At 41.5% G+C, this 18,614-nt stretch overlaps 1 protein-coding gene across 4 annotated transcripts in view; it reads right to left on the bottom strand.

Annotated features, from left to right (window-relative positions):
- Positions 1–12,151, bottom strand: part of LOC149316709 (SUN domain-containing ossification factor-like) — an 89,230-nt gene extending 77,079 nt beyond the window's left edge. For 3 of the 4 annotated variants that reach the window (XM_089516078.1, XM_089516080.1, XM_089516079.1), the window contains exons 1-4: positions 11,972–12,137; positions 4,298–4,406; positions 2,582–2,686; positions 214–359 (exon numbers count right to left, since the gene is read on the bottom strand). In XM_089516078.1, the coding sequence (XP_089372204.1) occupies positions 214–359; positions 2,582–2,686; positions 4,298–4,406; positions 11,972–12,042 (431 nt within the window). In that variant the 5' untranslated portion in view covers positions 12,043–12,137. Of the gene's footprint in view, positions 1–213; positions 360–2,581; positions 2,687–4,297; positions 4,407–11,971 lie in introns of all 4 variants that reach the window. The other variant, XM_089516081.1, reaches the window with a different exon arrangement.
- Positions 12,152–18,614: the final 6,463 nt, after the last annotated feature.

Below are 18,614 nucleotides of genomic sequence, written 5' to 3'. Positions count from 1 at the left end.
TGGGAGTGTAAAAGGCTTTGTAAAAATGAGCTGTCAGAGGGTTTAACTGAGATATATGTGTACCATAAAATAGACGAAACACAAAATGGACAAAACTGACTATATTTGTAGTCTCAAAGATGCTACAAAATATCTATACATATTAATTCTTAGCCTCAGTGAGAGCAGATGAAAGGAAAAATGTTTTTTAATGTATAAATCGGAAAGGCTTACCTGGGCTGAGGAACTGATGAGATCTCTGAGGTAGGCATGCTGAAAGTACTTTCAGAAATACCAGATGTACTAAATGAAGCTTCACTCAAATCCACTGAAGACTGTCCATCAGCTTCCACTGTTTTTAACTTCCCCATATCTATAACCTGTTAAAAAGTAATTGAAAACTGTGGAGTCAGTTCTGGTGTTGGCAGCTTTTGCAGAATTTCCATTTTATAACTTAAAGTATAAGAAAGGAACATTCCCATGTGCTCTCTCACAAATACAGACATATACACAGAGAGAAACACACAGAGAAACATAGAAGGGAGTCATAGGTCCAAAACACAGTGCAGAAATAATCCAGTTTTAGACCGCTTTAACTGCCCTGGCTCAGTGCTAGGGAATCTTGGGAATTATAGTTTATTGTGGCACCAGAGGTCTCTGACAGAGAAAGTTAAATATTTCACAAAACTACAATTCCCAGAATTGCCTAGCACTGAGCCAGAACAGTTAAAGTGATCTCAATTTCTGCAGTGTGTTTTGGATCTATGGGGTAAGACTATGAATCTTACAGTTCCTTGTTCACGCAAATCTATAGTGGGCCCTTGGTATCCACCCCCCTGGATACCAAAATTCATGGATGTTCAAATCCCATTAAATACAATGGCAATCTTGAACTGGATTATATCTGCACCGTGTTTTGTACCATATTTCCCACATCCTTGTGGATAGAGACACCCACACACACATATTTCAAAAACAAAAACAAAAAGTAAGAATGTCCAAAAGATAATGTAATCCCTCAATTCCAGAGGATTCTATTTTGCTGTGTAAAAGAGCAGCACTTAAATAACGACAACAACATTTATTTGTATTCCGCTTTTTCACAAAGGAATCAAAACGGATTCCAGCAGCATAAATAAAACATCAAACAATTAAAAATTACAATTTCAAAAACCTCAAACCCCAACCCTCCCCCAATCATAAAAATAGTGATCATCCCATAAAAAGAGATTGAACATCAAAACATTTAAAACTGTCCAATAGGAATACACTAAAATTTCGGGCAGATTAGTGCAAGAAATGAGTCTTCCTCTAGAGGAGGGGGGAAACGGGTCAATGGCATCAATCAATTTTGATATCGCTGTCAATAGAGGGGGGAGGCAAGTCTAATGGATTTAATGGATCTAACCTAGTCTGAAAAGGCCTGCCAGAAGAGATCCGTCTATAGGACGTCATAGAGAAAAAAGAAGAAGAAACACAGTATCAAATCTGAACAAATTTGAGAAAAACTTTAGCTTTTATTTTTGCAGTCATGAATTCCAAGTGTTATCTTCTTCAATGGCTTCTTTCTTTTGGTTAAATGCTTGTACTGCAGCCACTCACTCACAAACCACAAGGCTGTGAGTTCAATACCAGCTTAGGGCTCTGGGCCGACTCAGCCTGGCATCCTTCTGTCGGTCACTAAAATGAGTACCCAATTTGTTGGGGGCAATTAGCTGAAACTTTGTAAACCACTTAGTACATCAGTAAGTGGTACAGAAATGTACTTGCCATTGCTACTTGCTAGTAAGAATACTTCAAGTATGAGTAAAATAAGTAAGACTGAAATACGTTTACATAATGGCAGGGGTGGGCAACTTTAGAACTGGAGTTAATTTTTATTTCCCTAGATCTCCTGCAGGCCATCCTCACAGTGGGCCCAAATACCTTTGTTTTCCTTCGTGGTCCCTCTCAAAACCTCATATCACTTCTTGTCATTATTTTGACAAGGATTACAGATAAAAATAGAGACATTTGGAGATACTGAAAGGTTCTGGGCAGTTATGTGGGGATTTCCATATGTGGGGATTTTATGCACCATTCTGAGCTAATATGTACTCCAAAATCACAATTTATTTATTTATTTATTTATTTATTTATTTATTTACTTTATTTATATGCTACCTTTCTCCCAAGCCAGGACCCAAGGCAGCTTCCATAACATATTAAAATGGTTACAAAAAATCAAAATAAATTTTAAAACACATTAAAACACTATAAAATACTAAACAACTGGTTTAAAAACAGACAAAAGTTAAAAATAAATTAAAAATACATTTATATTAAAAAAAACTCAAAGCCACAGAAGGCAAGCCTGCCTATGGGGAGGGCTGACTGTATGTGCATAAAACAACAGAGATAATGTCAGATTAACTAATGGAGGAGATGGTTGGTCAGATTAACTGAAGGACATGTTTGGCTGATTCATTGACCAGATGATATTGCAACCTTGCTTTACATTAATTAAATTTTACATGGACACATCTGAAAAATTTATGTCTTACAGTACATATAATGAAAGATAAAAACACTTGTAAAAGAATAGATAAGTGACAAGACTTGCCTCTTTTTGCTTTGTGAAGTCAACAGAGGATTCCTCAGGATAAGTATTTATGACAGAATCAATATGTTCTAAAGACAGTGTTTCAATAGATCTGTCAGTCTCCTCCTAGTAGAAAAAGCACAAACATATATTTAAATACAGATCCTATTTAGAAACAGCATCTTTGAAATGGACTGTTTCTAATCCTAAGAAATGCACACTGCAAGTACCCCTTATTTCTGGTGTTCCTCGGCTAATGGTTTAAAAGAACATCGGTACTCAATGCAGAAGTAACATGGATAGAACAGGAATAGGTTCCTACACCACGAAAAAGGAAGAGCAGTTCAATAGGTTTATTTTTTAAATAAATTCAAACCAAGCAACATGCACATGTGAAATCAAGCAACCAGATGAAGTCTACCTTGAATAAAGAAAACAAAAATATTTTGAACCTTCTAGAGATCGCTTGAAGACTTCTTCCAAAATGGATCCAGACTGTCCAGACATGACTTTCTTTCATCAGCCACCGCTCTTCTTATGATTTCCATTTTGGAGGCGAAACTTATAGACCAGTTTTTCTAACATGCTGATGAAGCAGGCTTATCTGCTCTCCCCTTTTTTGTTGGTAATGCATGCTCAGTAAAAGATTCTGAAGGAAGCTGCTGTTTACCTTGCCTTTTGCAGGCTGCTCTGGCAAATATTGTTGTCTAGAGTAGAATCCCACTTTTGCCCTGTTCAGGATTTGTTTATTGCACTGTTTACTGAAGACAAACTGCTGCAACCCGTTACTGAAAGTCTGTATTTCTCCAGCCTTCCTTCACTACCCCTCCAGTGCTAATGCTGCTTAAAAAAACTTCCAGCTGGACACAACGTAAGTAAGAAAAGTGGGAGAGCTGGACAGGGATAAAAAAAACCTCCGTAAAAAAGAGCTGTGCTATCACAGGCTTTATTAAGTGAGATATACCAGTATAATACTATCTTTCACTTTCAAAGTTATAAATAGCAAGTTATGCAAACACTGATACCCTGCACATATCTATTTTTTAAAAAACAAATTAATATCTGCAGGCCAGATAGCGTTAGGGTCTGGCATCCCAGGTAACATTTAAGACACTTACATAGCAATAAGTTCACTGGTCCCCCACTTCACACAGCACTTCTCTTTCTCCTTGTTACTACATTTTCATCTGTCCTGTAAGTTTCTCACTCTGGAATGGGGGCTTTATAACCCTCCAGAGGTTGTTCTGCATACTGGCTATAGCTAATGGGAGTTCCAGTACAGCAATATATGCAGGGCTACATGTTCCCCACCCTGACCAAACTGCTGGTTAGGCTTGTTTAAGTTAGCCTTTGCAAATCTTCAATCTTTTCAAATATGTATTGCCTCTATTAAAATTACAAATGAAAAAAAATGTTCAGCATTAGTAATTTATACAATACTCTTGTATTTTTACTACCCTGAAACATTTGCACAATTTTTTCATTTCTGTTACATGATTTTCAGGAAAACAAGTAGTCAGAAATGTTGGGTGAATGGGAGTTCACTGCCAGTTGCTTATGTTTTAACAAGAATGTATGTTTAGCAGCATCTGCTTTAAATATAATCTCTGAATAAACATTAGTGTTCAAAATATTCTGTGAGCCAAGTTATTTATTTACATAATATCCCATGTTAGAACTACAGAACGGTGCTTAATTCTACAAGAAAGCCAAACCACTGGTTCTTTATGTACTTACCTTTTCCTGAATGTTCTCATCCATGTTTGCCAAGGGAAAGTTCTCATTTGGTGAAAACAAATATGTAGTTGAAGGACCTTCTTTACAAGAGACATGCCAGCTGGGAAAACTGTTAAATATAATGTAAGAGCCACATTTAATACAAATGGATTGAAAGCTGCATTTACATGTTGCATGATGCTATGAGGCATGTCATCAAAAGCCTCTTAAAATTACCTAATTAATTCCTATTTGATTTTCTCTTTTTAAAAAACTGTTTACAATGCCATGTTAAAAGCAAAAATGGTTTGTTGTCAGACATACACTTCAGGAATAGTTAGGAGTTTGGGAGCTATCTTAAATGAATTCAAGTTTTCAGGGGCAGATGAACGGCATTCTTAGGTACCACAGAAGTTACTGATGTCAGTCTCAGATCCTTCATTTCTGAAAAAGTGCTGAGAACAAGAAAAGTACAACAGGAATGAAAACAGGTAAATATTTTCTATTCAGAAAGAAAAATAAGTTGGAAAAGAAGAATGTTCCGTGCTAGGAAGATAAAAAAATCTATTCGCCTCAGAGGATGCCAATGGCAAACCCGTTGGCAAACTTGCCTAGAAAACCTCGTAATATGGTTAACGTAAGTTAGAAGCCACTTGAAGGCACACAACAGCAGCAAGACAACAGAGGTAGGGTGGGTGGGGGCTGATTCAACGGGAACACTGTTTAGAACTGAATTCCTATTTATGCATCATATAGAATCACAGAGTTGGAAGAGACCTCAAAGGCCATTCAGTCCAAACCCCCTACCATGCAGGAATATACAATACAAGCACCTCCGACAAATGGCCATCCAACATCTCTTTAAAAACCTCCAAAGAAGGAAACTCCACCATACTCTGAGGGAGCTTGTTCCACTGTCAAACAACTCTTACTGTCAGAATGTTCCTCCTAATGTTTAGGTGGAATCTCTTTTCCTGTAGCTTGCATCTATTGCTCCGCATCCTATTCTCTAAAGCAGCAGAAAACAAGTTCGCTCCATCCTCAACATGACAACCATTCAAATATTTAAACAGGGCTACATTATCAACTCCTAACCTCCTCTTCTCTAGGCTAAACATACCCAGCTTCCTAAGTCTCTCCGCATAGGGCTTTATGGTTTCCAGACCTTTCACCATTTTCGTTGCCCTCCTCTGGACACACTGCAAATGTGGAAGGCTAATTATTATCAGTTATACAGAGAACCTGCTCCATGTGTAAATTAAAAATACAAGGTTCACTGATTTTGACATAACAAGTTTCTTTCGACTGCTGTGAAAAGGAATTCTTTTAAAATAAAAATCCAGAGCTGGTAGTTTTGCACTATTTGAGGATATGTGTGTTCACTTTCTCCTGCAATTTAAGTTTCTCCACCTAAAGTTCAACACGTTCACTAGCACAATGCTATTCACCTGCTATAAGGATATGTTGATCCTTATTAAAAAAATATTTCTTAATCATTTTTCTTTTCCTGGGATGTATAAAGAACTCATTTTAAAATTCTTCAAAAGATTATTAACGGTTAAGAAAGCTATTTTAAACATCAAAGGCCAAGCAGAAAAACAAATTTTGTTGGAAGTTCAACAAGAATGGATCAAGCCTGAATATCACTGCTGGAAAGAGCCACAAACAAATTGCTGCTTCAGAGAAAGCCCTCTTCTTGCTAACCTAAGAGCTTAATGTTTGGGACACACAACAAAGCCTCTACTGAAGATATCAGATTATTGACTAGCTCATACAGAAAGGGACAATCTTTCTGATATCCTGGCACAGAGCCCTTTAGGGCTTTACAGGTCAATACCATCACCATGAATTAGCACAGAAATAAACTGGCCATCAATGTTGTCAATTTAACAATGGTGACATAGGGTTCCTAAAGCACAAACCACACAATCATCTGGCTATTGCATTCTGAATAAACTGTAACTTCTGAATACTTTTCAAATGCAGTTCCAGACAGAGTGAATTACAGAAGCCTAACTGAAAGAAAGTCAAGGCATGGACCACCATGGCCAATTTGTTTTCTCTAGCAAAGAGCACAGCTAGCAAACCAGATGAAGATAGGCAAAGGCACTCTTGACCACAAAGGCTCCTTAACATTTCAGGAGCCATGTTGCATCCAAGGGCACCCCCAAATTGCAAACCTGGTCCTCTAGAAGGACCCCATCCAGAAAGTGTTATAATCCTAATCCCAGCCTTTTCGGGGGGGGGGGGCTTTGTTATGTTTTTCCTGTGTGAATTGAGCCTCCTTTTGTTCACCCATATCCAATCCTGCACTGGACCCACACGTGATCCAGGATTTCAACAGCTTTGTACAATCAGTTGAAAACGTAAGGGTAAAGGAGGTATCCAATTCTACTGGATAAGATTGTTTTGATGCAAAAATAGCAGAAGAACTCACCTTCTTTGACATGCTTACAGTGAGAATAGGCCCTAAGATGGGTCATACTTATGTCTGATCAAATTTTATATAATCATAGAACCTTATAGCTGGAAGAGACCTCAAGAGCAATCTAATTCAACACAACTAACATACCCCTGATAGATGTCCATCCAGCCTCTGTTTAAAGACTTCTGAAGGAGGAAATTCCACTCTTCCCACCATTATCTCTGTGGCACTCTATTCCCGTCGAACAGCTCTTATAATAATAAAAAAAATTCTTCCTAATGTTTAGATGAAACCTCTTTTATTGTCATTTGAACCCAATGGTTTGTGTTCTACTCTCTGAAGCAGCAGGAAACAAGTTTTCCCCATCATCTACTTGACATCCCTGCAGATATTTAAAGAAAGCTATCATATTTCCTCCCAGTCTTCTCTTCTCCAAGCTAAACATACCCAGCTTCCCAAGTCATTCCCCCACCATGGTTTCCAGACCTCTGATCATCTTTGTCATCCTTCTCTGGATAAGTTCCAGTTTATCGATGTCTTTCAATCCAAAGGATGCACCAATGGCTCCTCTTCATCCCAGAGGGAAATGATTAGCGGGGCACCACAGGATTCTGTCCTAGGCCCAGTGCTATTCAACATCTTTATCAATGCCTTGGATGGCAGCATGCTTATCAAATTTGCAGATATCACCAAATTAGGAAGGGCAGTCAGTACCCCAGAGGACAGGATAAGTATTCAAAATGACCTTAACAGATTAGAAAGCTGGGCCAAAACTAACCAAATGAATTTCAACAGGGAGATATGTTAAAAGTACTACATTTGGGGGGGGGGGGGGGGAGGGAAGAATTGCAAACATAGGATGGGTTACACCTGGCTTGACAAAAGTACACTTAAACATTAGGAGGAACTTCCTGACAGTAACAGCTGTTCGACAGTAGAATGCAATCCCTCCAAGTGTGGTGGAGTCTCCTTCTTTGAAGATTTTTAAACAGAGGCTTGATGGCCATCTGTCAGGAGTGCTTTGATTCTTTATTTCTGCGTGTAAGGAGGTTGGACTAGATGGCCCTTGTGGCCTTTTCCAACTCTATGGTCCTTCAATTGTGGTGCCCAGAACTGACAGAGTATTCCAGATGAGGTTTAACCAAAGCAGAATAAAGTGAAATCACTACTGTGAGATCAATACTTCCCTCAAACTGGACACTATTCTCCTGTTCATGTAGCACAGAATTCCCTTTTTAGCAACTGCATCACACTGCTGACTTGTGCTTAGCTTGTGGTCTCCTAAGACCCATAGATTCTTTTCATACAAACTGCTTAAAAACCAGGTGCCACCAATCCTATATTTATGCACTTCATTTTTCCTATCTAGAGGAAGTACTTTACATTTTCCTACATTGAAATTCAGATTGTTAGTTTTGGCCAAGATCAAATTTACCAAGACCATTTTAAATTCTGTTCCTGTTCCTTCTGTTCTGAAATATTTGTTCCCCCCATATTTGTTGTTATCTGCAAATTTGGTAAGCATGCCTTCCATTCCATCATCCAAGTAATTGATAACGACGTTGAACAGCACTGGGACAAGAGCAGAAACTTGAGGCATTCCACTAGTTGATTCCCTCCAGGATGAAAACCAGCCATTGGAGAGTACCCTCTGAGTTCTGTCTGTCGCCAATTACGGATCCACCCAAATGTTACACTGTCTACCCACAGTTCACCAGTTTGCCTGCAAGAATATCATGGGGGAAGCTTGTCAAAAGCCTTACTGAAACCAACATTTATTTCATGCACAGCACTCCCCTGAACTACCAAACTTGTAATACTAATTAAAAGAGATCAGATTAGATTGACATGGTTTTGAGAACCCATACTGCCTCTCAGTCATCACATTTCTATGTACAAACAAATTGACTGTTAAATTATCTATTCTAGAACCTTTTCTGATATTATTATCAAACCAACGTATCAGTAATTGCTTGGGTCCTCTTTTTTGACAGTGGGGCCATCATGTGTCAGTCCTCCACTGTGCTGCAACAAATCCTGTTCCCCAAGAATTCTCAAAGATTATTGATGTCTGCACATTCCTTAGTACTCTTGGATGCAGATCATCCCTCTCTGGAGACCTGAAGTCATTTACAGTAGCTAACTATTCCTTCACAAACTCTTTACCTCTTCTTATTTATTCTATCTTCACCAGTAAGAGCACTATTTTTTATTTATGAGCAATTCCTCTCTTTTCCTTAGCACCAAATCCAAGATAGTTGATTCACTTGTTGCTTCCTCCATCTTATGTACAATTAAATTGTCACCAAGTTAAATGAGGAATTTCTTGGACTCTATGTTCTTGACAAAGTGTGACTTAGAACAAGTATTAGGTAGTTGAAGTCTCCCATTACTACTGTTGCTGCTCTTAACTGCTGTCAAGTCAACTTCAACTTATGGTGACCCCATGAATGAATGGCCTCCAAGCTGGCATATTCAGAGAATATTCTCTGAAGATGCCAGTCACAGATGCTGGCTAAACATCAGGAATAAACTCTTCTAGAACATGGCCATATAGCCCAAAAAACCTAAGCATTATTGTCTTTTCTAGTGAGTCATGTCTTCTCATGATATAGCAAAAGTATGACAGTCTCAGTTTAGTCATCCTGGCTTCTAGGGAGAGTTCAGTCTTGATTTGCTCTAGGACCCATTTATTGGTCTTTTTAGGCAACCATCATATCCGCAGGACTCTTCTCTAGAACCACATTTCAAATGAGTTGATTTTCCTTCTATCAGCTCTCTTCACTGTCCAGCTTTCACAACAATACATAGAAACGGGAAATACAACAACATTAGTTTTCAATGGTGCATCTTGCCACCAGAGTATTATCTAATTCCTTCATAGCTGCCCTTCCAAGTCCTATTCTTCTTGACTGCACTCTCTATTGTGGTTAAGGACTGAGCCAAGGTATGGAAAATCTTGAACTATTTCAATGTCATCACCATCAAAGTTCTGTAAATCATCTGTGGTCATTATTTTTGTTTTCTTAATGTTCATATGTAAACCTAACCTTTGCACTTTCTTCTCTGACCACCTTCAGGAATCATAGGCCTGTTACAGACAGCCAAAATAAAGCTGCTTCGAGTCACAGTGGAGATATGGTGTTTCAATGATGCATGCGTCCTAAGAGTCCAGAAGTCGCACCAAAGCCACGCTCCAGCCCTAAGGACTGGAGCGTGGTTTTGGTGTGGCTTCTGGACTCTTGCATCATTGAAACACCATACCTCCACTGTGACTCAAAGCAGCTTTATTTTGGCTGTCTGTAACAGGCCATACTAAGTCTTCACTATGTTCTGTTAGCAGTATGGTGTCATACAGGGTTTCCAAACATGAGACTCATTCCACCAGGTTTCAGTGATGTTGATTAAACCATATTTCCCTTCCCATGACAAGTTCATCTTGCTTTGTCCCACATCTTCCTTGTGACCACACAAAGGGCCTGTACAGACAGGCCAAAATAAAACTGCTTTGTGTCACTTTGGAGGTTTTCTGGTTAAATGATGCATGCATCCTAAGAGGCCAGAAACCATGCCAAAGCCCCGCTCCATTCCTAAGGACCAGAGCACAGATTTGGCATGGCTTCTGGCCTCTTAAGATGTGTGTGTCATTTAAACACCATACCCCCAAAGTAACCCGAAACAGCTTTATTTTGTTGTGTCTGTACAGGTCCTAAATGTCTACAAAAGAACTAGACTGCTTTAGGTCCCTTAGAAAACCATGGAACCTAAAGCACCTATGTAGAGGATACTTAGGAGCAATCCTATCAATTATGTAAGACATCTCCCTATTGCATGAAACTGACCAGGACAGCAACAGTATCCTGAACTCTAGCTGCTGGAAACTACCTCTGCCCCTGCACAGCAATCAAGAATACTGTTCAATGGGTCTGCCACGTTTGTGGGCTAACCATCTGTAGACTGGACCATCTGTGGCCAACCATGCCCCATATTTTTCAATGGTGGGGCATGTTTGCAGAGCCACTGATGTCTCACGCAATGGATAATATGGGGTTTAAGCATCTGCATTTTCCCCCTCTGTGGGGGGGGGGGGGGAGGAATGACCAATGGTCCACTGTATCTATATAGCATGTCTCCCCCAAAGTGGAGTCCAAAGCAGGATCCAAAGGAGACTGCAGAGTAGACCATTTCAACAGGTCTCCAATGTGCATAGAGTTTACAAGGATCAAAATTCAAGAAGGTTTTAATAGATTAGAAAGCTGGGCCAAAACTAACAAAATAAAATTTTGTAAGGGCAGTTTGACAGTGGAACACATTCCCTTGGAGACTGGTGGAGCCTCCTTCCTTAGAGGTCTTTAAGCAGAGGCTGGATGGCCATCTGTCAATGGGGATGCTTTGATGGAGAGTTCCTGCATGGCAGAATGGGGCTGGACTGGATGGCTCTTGTGGTCTCTTCCAACTCTAAACTTCTATGAGTCTATGAATTTCAACAGGGAGAAATGTAAGGTACTGAACTTAGGGCAGGAAAATGAAATGCACAGATATAGGATGTGGGACACCTGGCTGAATGAAAGTACGTGTGAAAAGGATCTGGGAGTCCAAGTAGACCACAAATTGAACATGAGTCAACAGTGCGATGCGGCAGCTAACAAGGCCAATGCGATTTTAGGCTGCATCAATAGAAGTATAGTGTCTAGATCAAGGGAAGTAATAGTGCCACTCTACTCTGCTTTGGTCAGGTCCCACCTGGAATATTGTGTCCAGTTCTGGGTGCCACAATTCAAAAAGGACGTTGAGAAACTGGAGCGTGTCCAAAGGAGGGCGACAAAAATGGCGAAGGGTCTGGAAACCATGCCCTATGAGGAACGACTTAGGGAGCTGGGGATGTTTAGCCTGGAGAAGAGAAGGTTAAAAGGTGATATGATAGCCCTGTTTAAATACTTGAAGGGATGTCATATTGAGGAGGGAGCAAGCTTGTTTTCTGCTGCTCCAGAGAACAGGACCTGGAACAATAGATGCAAGCTACAGGAAAAGAGACTCCGGCTCAACATTAGGAGGAACTTCCTGAGAGTCAGGGCTGTCTGACAGTGGAACACTCTCCCTTAGAAGCCTTTAAACAGAGGCTGGACGGCCCACAAACTCCAACTCCCAGACTTCCAGAGCCCTGAGCCAAGGCAGGTAAAGTGATGCAACCGGGCTATTTCCCAGTGCGGACGCAGCCATGGTTGTCGGGGAGGGAGGGAGGTTCGGGGCAGGCCCCCGGCGCTGCTCACCTGAGGAATCCGCATCCGAGGAGGAAGCAGGAGGCCAGGAGGAGGAGGAGCCGAGGGGGCCGCTCCTTCATGGTCTCCCCGCTCTGCCTCTCCGGGCCAGGGGCCGGCGGCGCATCCTCCCGGCGGCGGCGCTGGTTGCGAGGATCCCGGACGCGTCGAGGCGGAATGTGACGCGTCAGCCTCCGCGGGTCACAGGAAGCCAACTGCCGCGCATGCGCACCGCGCCCCACCTGCAAAACGCCGTTGCTCTCAAGGCCGCACCTGATTGGTTCGCGTTGTTCGCTCCCCGAGTGCGCGCGCCCCAACGCCCCGCCCCCTCCCCAGAAGGACCTTACATGGAAGGTGGCCACCGTGGCGCCTGAAAGACCCCTCGCAGTGAGGGAAGCCCTGGTTGCTGCCGGAGCGGGTGCTGTGGTTATAAAGAGGGCTGTTGTCGTTTTTTTAACACCAGGGAGATGCGGTAGATTAGGGCTCAGCCCACCCGTGTCTCCGACGCAGCCAGAAGCTAAACCGCCTTTGGTCAGATCAGGCACTTCGTTGGGCAGCCTGAGTCAAATGCGAGGGCTGTTTTTGGAAGTTGCCAAACTTTCCGAAGCTGCACTGGCGGAATAATCCAGTTTGACACCATTTTAACTACGGGCCAAAACACGCCGCAGGAATAATCTAGTTTGAGAGCGCTTTAACTGCCCTGGCTCAGTGCTACGGAATCCTCCTGGGAATTGTAGTTCATCGTGGCAGCAGAGCGCTCTAATAAAGAAGGCTACATGTCTCACAAAACTACTGCCCCCAGAATTCCCTAGCATTGAGCCAGGGCAGCTAAAGCGGTCTCAGAGTGCGTTGTTTCTGCAGTGTGTTTTGGACCTGCCATGGCTCAGTGCTGTGGAGTCCTGAGATCTGTAGTTTTGTTGAGCTTTCCCACAACAAGCTGCATCACCCCGGCGCCAAACTACAGTTCCCAGAATTCCATAGCACTGAGCCATGATGTGGTGTGAAACCAGATTATTTCTGCAGTGTGGATGCAGCCAGCTCACAAGAAGTACCGAGGTTTTTTGTTGCTCTCTGTCACACCCGAGTTGCCTGAACGCAAGCCAGCCTGTTACAATCATTGACTTAGGCCTGTTACAGACAGCCCAAATAAAGCTGCTTCGAGTCACAGTGGAGGTATGGTGTTTCAATGATGCATGCGTCCTAAGAGTCCAGAAGCCACACCAAAGCCACACTCCAGTCCTTAGGAGTGGAACATGGCTTTGGTGTGACTTCTGGAGTCTTAGGACGCATGCATCATTGAAACACCATACCTCCACTGTGACTCGAAGCAGCTTTATTTGGGCTGTCTGTAACAGGCCTTAGTTTTCTTTGGAAGAAAAATCCCAACAACAACAAATGGGTCAGGAATGGTTTGTATGGTGAGACTTTTGACGAAAACACCCATTCAAGTCTAGCTCGGCGTTACAGGTGTATTACAGAAGTCAAAAGGACCTTGATAAACTAGAAAACTGGGCTGAAATTAATTCAGTGAGACTCCACATGTAGGCCACAAAAGCCAAATGCACAATTACAGGAGGAGGAGGGGAGTGGCGCATGGCTCAGCACTCCTACATTTGATCTTGTTAATCATCAGTTGAACATGAGCCAGCAGCGTAATACTGCAGCAAAGAAAGTGAATGCTATTTTAGCCAGCATTAATAGAAGCATAGTTTCAACGTGAAGGGAAGTAATGGTCCCACTATGCGCTGATCAAGCCTCATCTGGAGTAGTACGTTCAGTTCTGGGTGCCTCGTTTTAAGAAGAACATGGACAAGTTGGAGCGGGTTCAGAGAAAGGCAAGAAGAATGATAAGAGGCATGGATAACAAAACATGGAAAGAAAGGTTGAAGGAGTTGGGATTGTTCATCTTGATGAAGAGAAGACTGGGGGGGGGGGGGTGACATGATTGCCCTCTTTAAAGCCCTCAAGGGCTGTCACAGAGGAGAGGGGGCAGGCCTGTTCTCTGCTGCCCCAGAAGACAAGACTAGGCCAATTGTAGATTTCAACTGAAGACTGGAAGGATCTTTATGACAGTAAGAGCAGTTTGGCAATTGAATTGATTGCCTAGAGAAGTGGTGGGGTCTTCCTCTCTGGACATCTTCAAAAAGAGGCTGGACAGCCACCTGTTGAGGATGCTTGAAGACTCAGTGGCCCATGAAGCCCCTTGATTCTGTGACTATGGGCCAGAACAGACCAGCAGGAAGGGACAGCTTGAAGCCGCCCCCGCCAAAGATGCCTCAGGACCATGGCAAACACACGCTGCAGTCCTGAAGGTGCCCTCCATTACCAGCCCAAATAGGAGCTTAAAAGATGCACTCCCATTTGGGTCACCTTAGTACACATGGTGCAAATTATGAGCACTTTAGTGGTGTGAGGCGTCAAGATGCTGCACCCCCAGAGCATCTTAAAGCCGCTTTCATCTGCTCGGCTGAACGGCTTTCAGGTGTCTTGGGGACATGCACTGCACCCCCAAGCCACCCAGAAGCCAGCTTCTCCGGCTGGTCTCTTCTAGCCCTGTGACTCTTTTTTGTCACTGCTGCTTCAGTGACAAATGAGTGGATGGATTTGCACTGGTAGGCATTTTTTTAAAAAGATTTTTAAATTTTGTTTTAAATGTACAAAATGTGAGCCAATTTTAGGATTTATGTCATTGCTATATCATTCTTTCCCACTTCAGGCTTTATTACGCTGTTTACTATAGACATCTCTCACGACCTAACACGAAAAATCTATGCTTCGCCAGCCCTTCTTCACCATCTTAATGCTGATGATGAATAAAAAGTTTCCAGCTAGACAAAGGATAGGAAGAAGACTAGGGGCTGGGCAGGTTATAGAAAGATTTTGTAAAAAGGAGTTTCTTTCTCAGAGGTTTTGTGAACTCAGATATGCCTGTAATCAAAATCATTGATAATGACTAACTCCCACATGCCTTGTCATGGACCCTTTCCTCAGGAGGTTTTCACACTTGAAACAGCTCCATCTGCAGTTAGATTTCAGTGTGATTTTCACATTATATTATTATTAGTATTTAATAGCCCACCCTTTTCCCCAAACTGGGACTCAGAGTGGCTTACAATATTTTTTTTTAAAAAAAAAAACCAGGTCAGTTAAATACATATAAAAGTGATACATTCAAATAGAATTAAATTATTACAATATTAAAACAGATTGCATGTTAAAAGAATAAAATACAGTTAAAAAATTAAAGTGTTTAAACACTTTAAACAATACACCCCAGGCTATTCTTTTAAAACTGTGGGCCCGAACAGACAGGCCAAAATAAAGCTGCTTCGGGTGACTTTGCAGATATGCTGTTGAAAATGACACACACATCTTAAGAGGCCAGAAGCTGTGCCAAAGCCGCACTCTAGTGCTTAGGACTGCAGCATTGCTTTGGCATGGCTTACAGCCTCTTAAGACTCATGCAGCATTAAACAGTATACATCCAAAGTGACCCGAAGCAGTTTTATTTTGGCCTGCCTGTTCAGGCCCTGTTTCAAATTCCTGTCTAAATAGGAAGGTCGTAGCCTGGCGGTGGAAGGCCAACAAGCAGGGGGCTATTCTGGTCTCCCTGGGAAAGGAGTTCCAGAGTCTAGGGGCAGCCATCAAGAAGGCCCTCTCTTGCATCCCCACCACCATGTGATGGTGGTGAGATGGAGAGAAGGGCCTCTTCAGAGGATCTCAGGGCCCAGGCCAGCTCCCACAGGGAGACACAGTCTACCAAATAGCTTGGACCTGAGCCATATAGGGCTTTATATGTCATAACCAGCACTTTGAATTGCGCCCAGAAACAAACTGGCAAGCAGTGGAGCTGTTTCAACAGGGGCATTGTGTGGTCTCTCTAACCTGTCCTTTAACAATCTGGCTCCTGCTCTTTAGACTTCCCACATAGAGTGCATTACAGTTGTCCAAATGGGATGTAACCAAGGTATGTACCACCAAGGCCATATCTGGCGTCTCAAGGAACAGGCACAGCTGATGCACGTTTTAAATGTGCAAAAGCACTCCTGGTCACTGTAGAAACCTGGGCCTTCAGGTTCAAAACTGAGTCCAGGAGCACACTCAAACTGTGTCTTTAGGGGGAGTGTAACCCCATCTAACACAGGCTGGATCCCTATTCCCTGATCTGCCTTCCGACTGACCAGGAGCACCTGTGTCTTGTTGTCTGGATTAAGTTTCACTTTGTTTGCTCTCATCCAGTCTATTGTGACAGACACTGGTTTAAGACCAGGACAGCCTGTTTGGCTTGAGGTGTGATTGCCTGAAGCAGTTTCCCACTCTCTGTTTTGTGAGTTGAGGGTGCTCAGTGCAAGAAAGGTGAGCAAGCTCTCTGGGGAACCAGTCAAGCCAGTGGCAGAAGGGATCTCAGTGACTTTCTCACAGTGCCTGCCTGAGAGGCACATATTTGGGCCTGGCTGAATCTTTTGAGAACCCATCTGTCTATCATCTTACCTTGGAATAGGTGGGTAGTGGTAACAGTGGGTGGTGATGGCATATGTTTTGCTGCTTCAGACTTGCAAAGCTCTCAATCATAGTAAAGATTCTTCTTCAGACTTTCTCCCAATGAATAGACGTGAAGGTCACAAATAATATTAATTGTGTATAGGAAGAACTAATACTAATTGTGCAAGGACCTGAGCAGAGCTGTCGATAAGTGACTTGACATAGATCACCATAAATTGATGGCAGTTAACAGCACCAAGGGGAAAAAAGCTAAAAGAGAGTTAATGTCAATATCCATGCTGTACAATATACACATAAGTACCAACTAAGGGAGCAAAATATATTTTCAAAAATTCCTAGTGCTAAGTACTGCCTCATAAATGAAAGCAGTATACAGTATTTTGATGCTAGAGCAAAATGGTAGGCTGCCTTTAGGTGATCTTTAAGGTTTTGATTGAGACCATTTAGAAATTATTATAATTGATTATGATTATAATTTGATTACAAGTTTATTATTTTTGTTTCTGTGAGCATAATACTAGTAATTAATAATTTAAATCTTCCTTTATTTCAGTCTCACGTGACAATGAAAAAATCTCTAAAGTTTTGTTTTTTTTAACTGGGTGAGTTGATGAGGATTTTGTACATTTTTTCCAAGAGTTTTTGTATTCATGAGACTTTTTTGAAGAATAATTTTTGCTGAAATTAAAGTGTGCTTTACACAAACTACTGTTGTTACTGCCTTGTTGCATGGACTTTTTAAAAGAAGCACTGAATCTTCTTGAGTATTGCTACATGCCTAACTGCAAGAAGGAGTTGTACAAAATTCTGAGAAGTGTAAACACTTATGTATAAAATAGCATAGGTATTTAAAAAAAACTTTAAATCAAGAGTAGAAAATTTAATACTTCAGGGGAGTTACTATTTTTATTAACTAATCCACTTAGCCTATTTTGCATGTACTGTATAGAGAATTTTCCCCATTTTTAATTTTACATGCTACAAGTTGGTCCTTTCACTAGTGTGCAGGTTCCTGAATTAAATATGATCACAGAAGATACATTGGGAGGGCAGATACATACCTTGTGTATCTGTAAAACATGCACAAAGCTGTTATGAATGTGATGGTGGTGGTGATTATTAAATTATAAATAAATGATGTTCTTCTTATTACAGTACAGTTGGCCCTCCTTATCCACGGATTTTTTTCCCCACGGATTCAAGCATCCATGGCTTGAAAATATTCCCCAAAATATAAAAATTCCAATAAGCAAACCTGGCTTTTGCCTTTTTATATAAAAGGCACCATTTTACTGTGCCATTGTATATAATGGGACTTGAGCGTCCACGGATTTTGTTATCCACAGGGGAGTCTGGAACCAAACCCCAGCAGATTCTGAGGGCCCACTGTATTATGATTATTGTATCATGTCACAGGACAAGTGTGTTTAACCAGTGAGTTAAGCTGCTATACAAATAGACTTTAGCATTTCTGTCATCAGTTGGCCTGTGTCCCTCTGAGTTGTAATCTAGCATGTCACCTTCAGCAATAAAACTTTATCTTTAAAAACTGTGTCTCTTGAACTACATAAACACATAAAACATAAGGAAGTAGGCTCAATTCTTCAAAAGCTCATGCTACCAATTTCTTTATTTCAATTAGTCTCAAAGGTGCTATAAGATTTTGCATACTGATTTTCCAGACTAACATGGCTATATCTTTGAATTCTGTATAAACACAGCTTATCAGAGTGTGCTAATAAATCTCAGTATAAATTAAATCCAATTCAAGCCAAATCTGATCCTTAACGTGTGTTTGTTTCTACCTTCAAGTCACCTGTTGACCTATGGCAACCCCATGAATTTCATGGGTTTTCTTGGGTGATGAATCTTTAGAGTTGGTTTTGACAGTTCCTTCTTCTGATCCTACAATACTTGGTATTCCCATCCAAGTACTAACCAGGCTTGACCCTGCATAGATTTCATGCCATCAAGGTATTTAAGCCATAATCTCAGGAAAAAATCACTTAGAAGAAGTAGCTGCTGTTGAAATAAGATGCTGTCAGACCATTAAGCATGAAGAATAGCAATACCTACTTCTGATCACCAACATGCTGGGAAGCATCAGTCTTCATTCTCTTCCAGATCTGTCATGTTGGGGAGCAGCCAACTA

This window comes from Sceloporus occidentalis, unplaced genomic scaffold (assembly GCF_023333645.1).
Source record: "Sceloporus occidentalis isolate IW3139 unplaced genomic scaffold, rSceOcc1.0.p SCAF_3, whole genome shotgun sequence".
NCBI classification, from domain to species: Eukaryota; Metazoa; Chordata; class Lepidosauria; order Squamata; family Phrynosomatidae; genus Sceloporus; species Sceloporus occidentalis.
The sequence above is the reverse complement of the archived record's forward strand: the minus strand, read 5'-3'. Positions and strand labels throughout refer to the sequence as shown.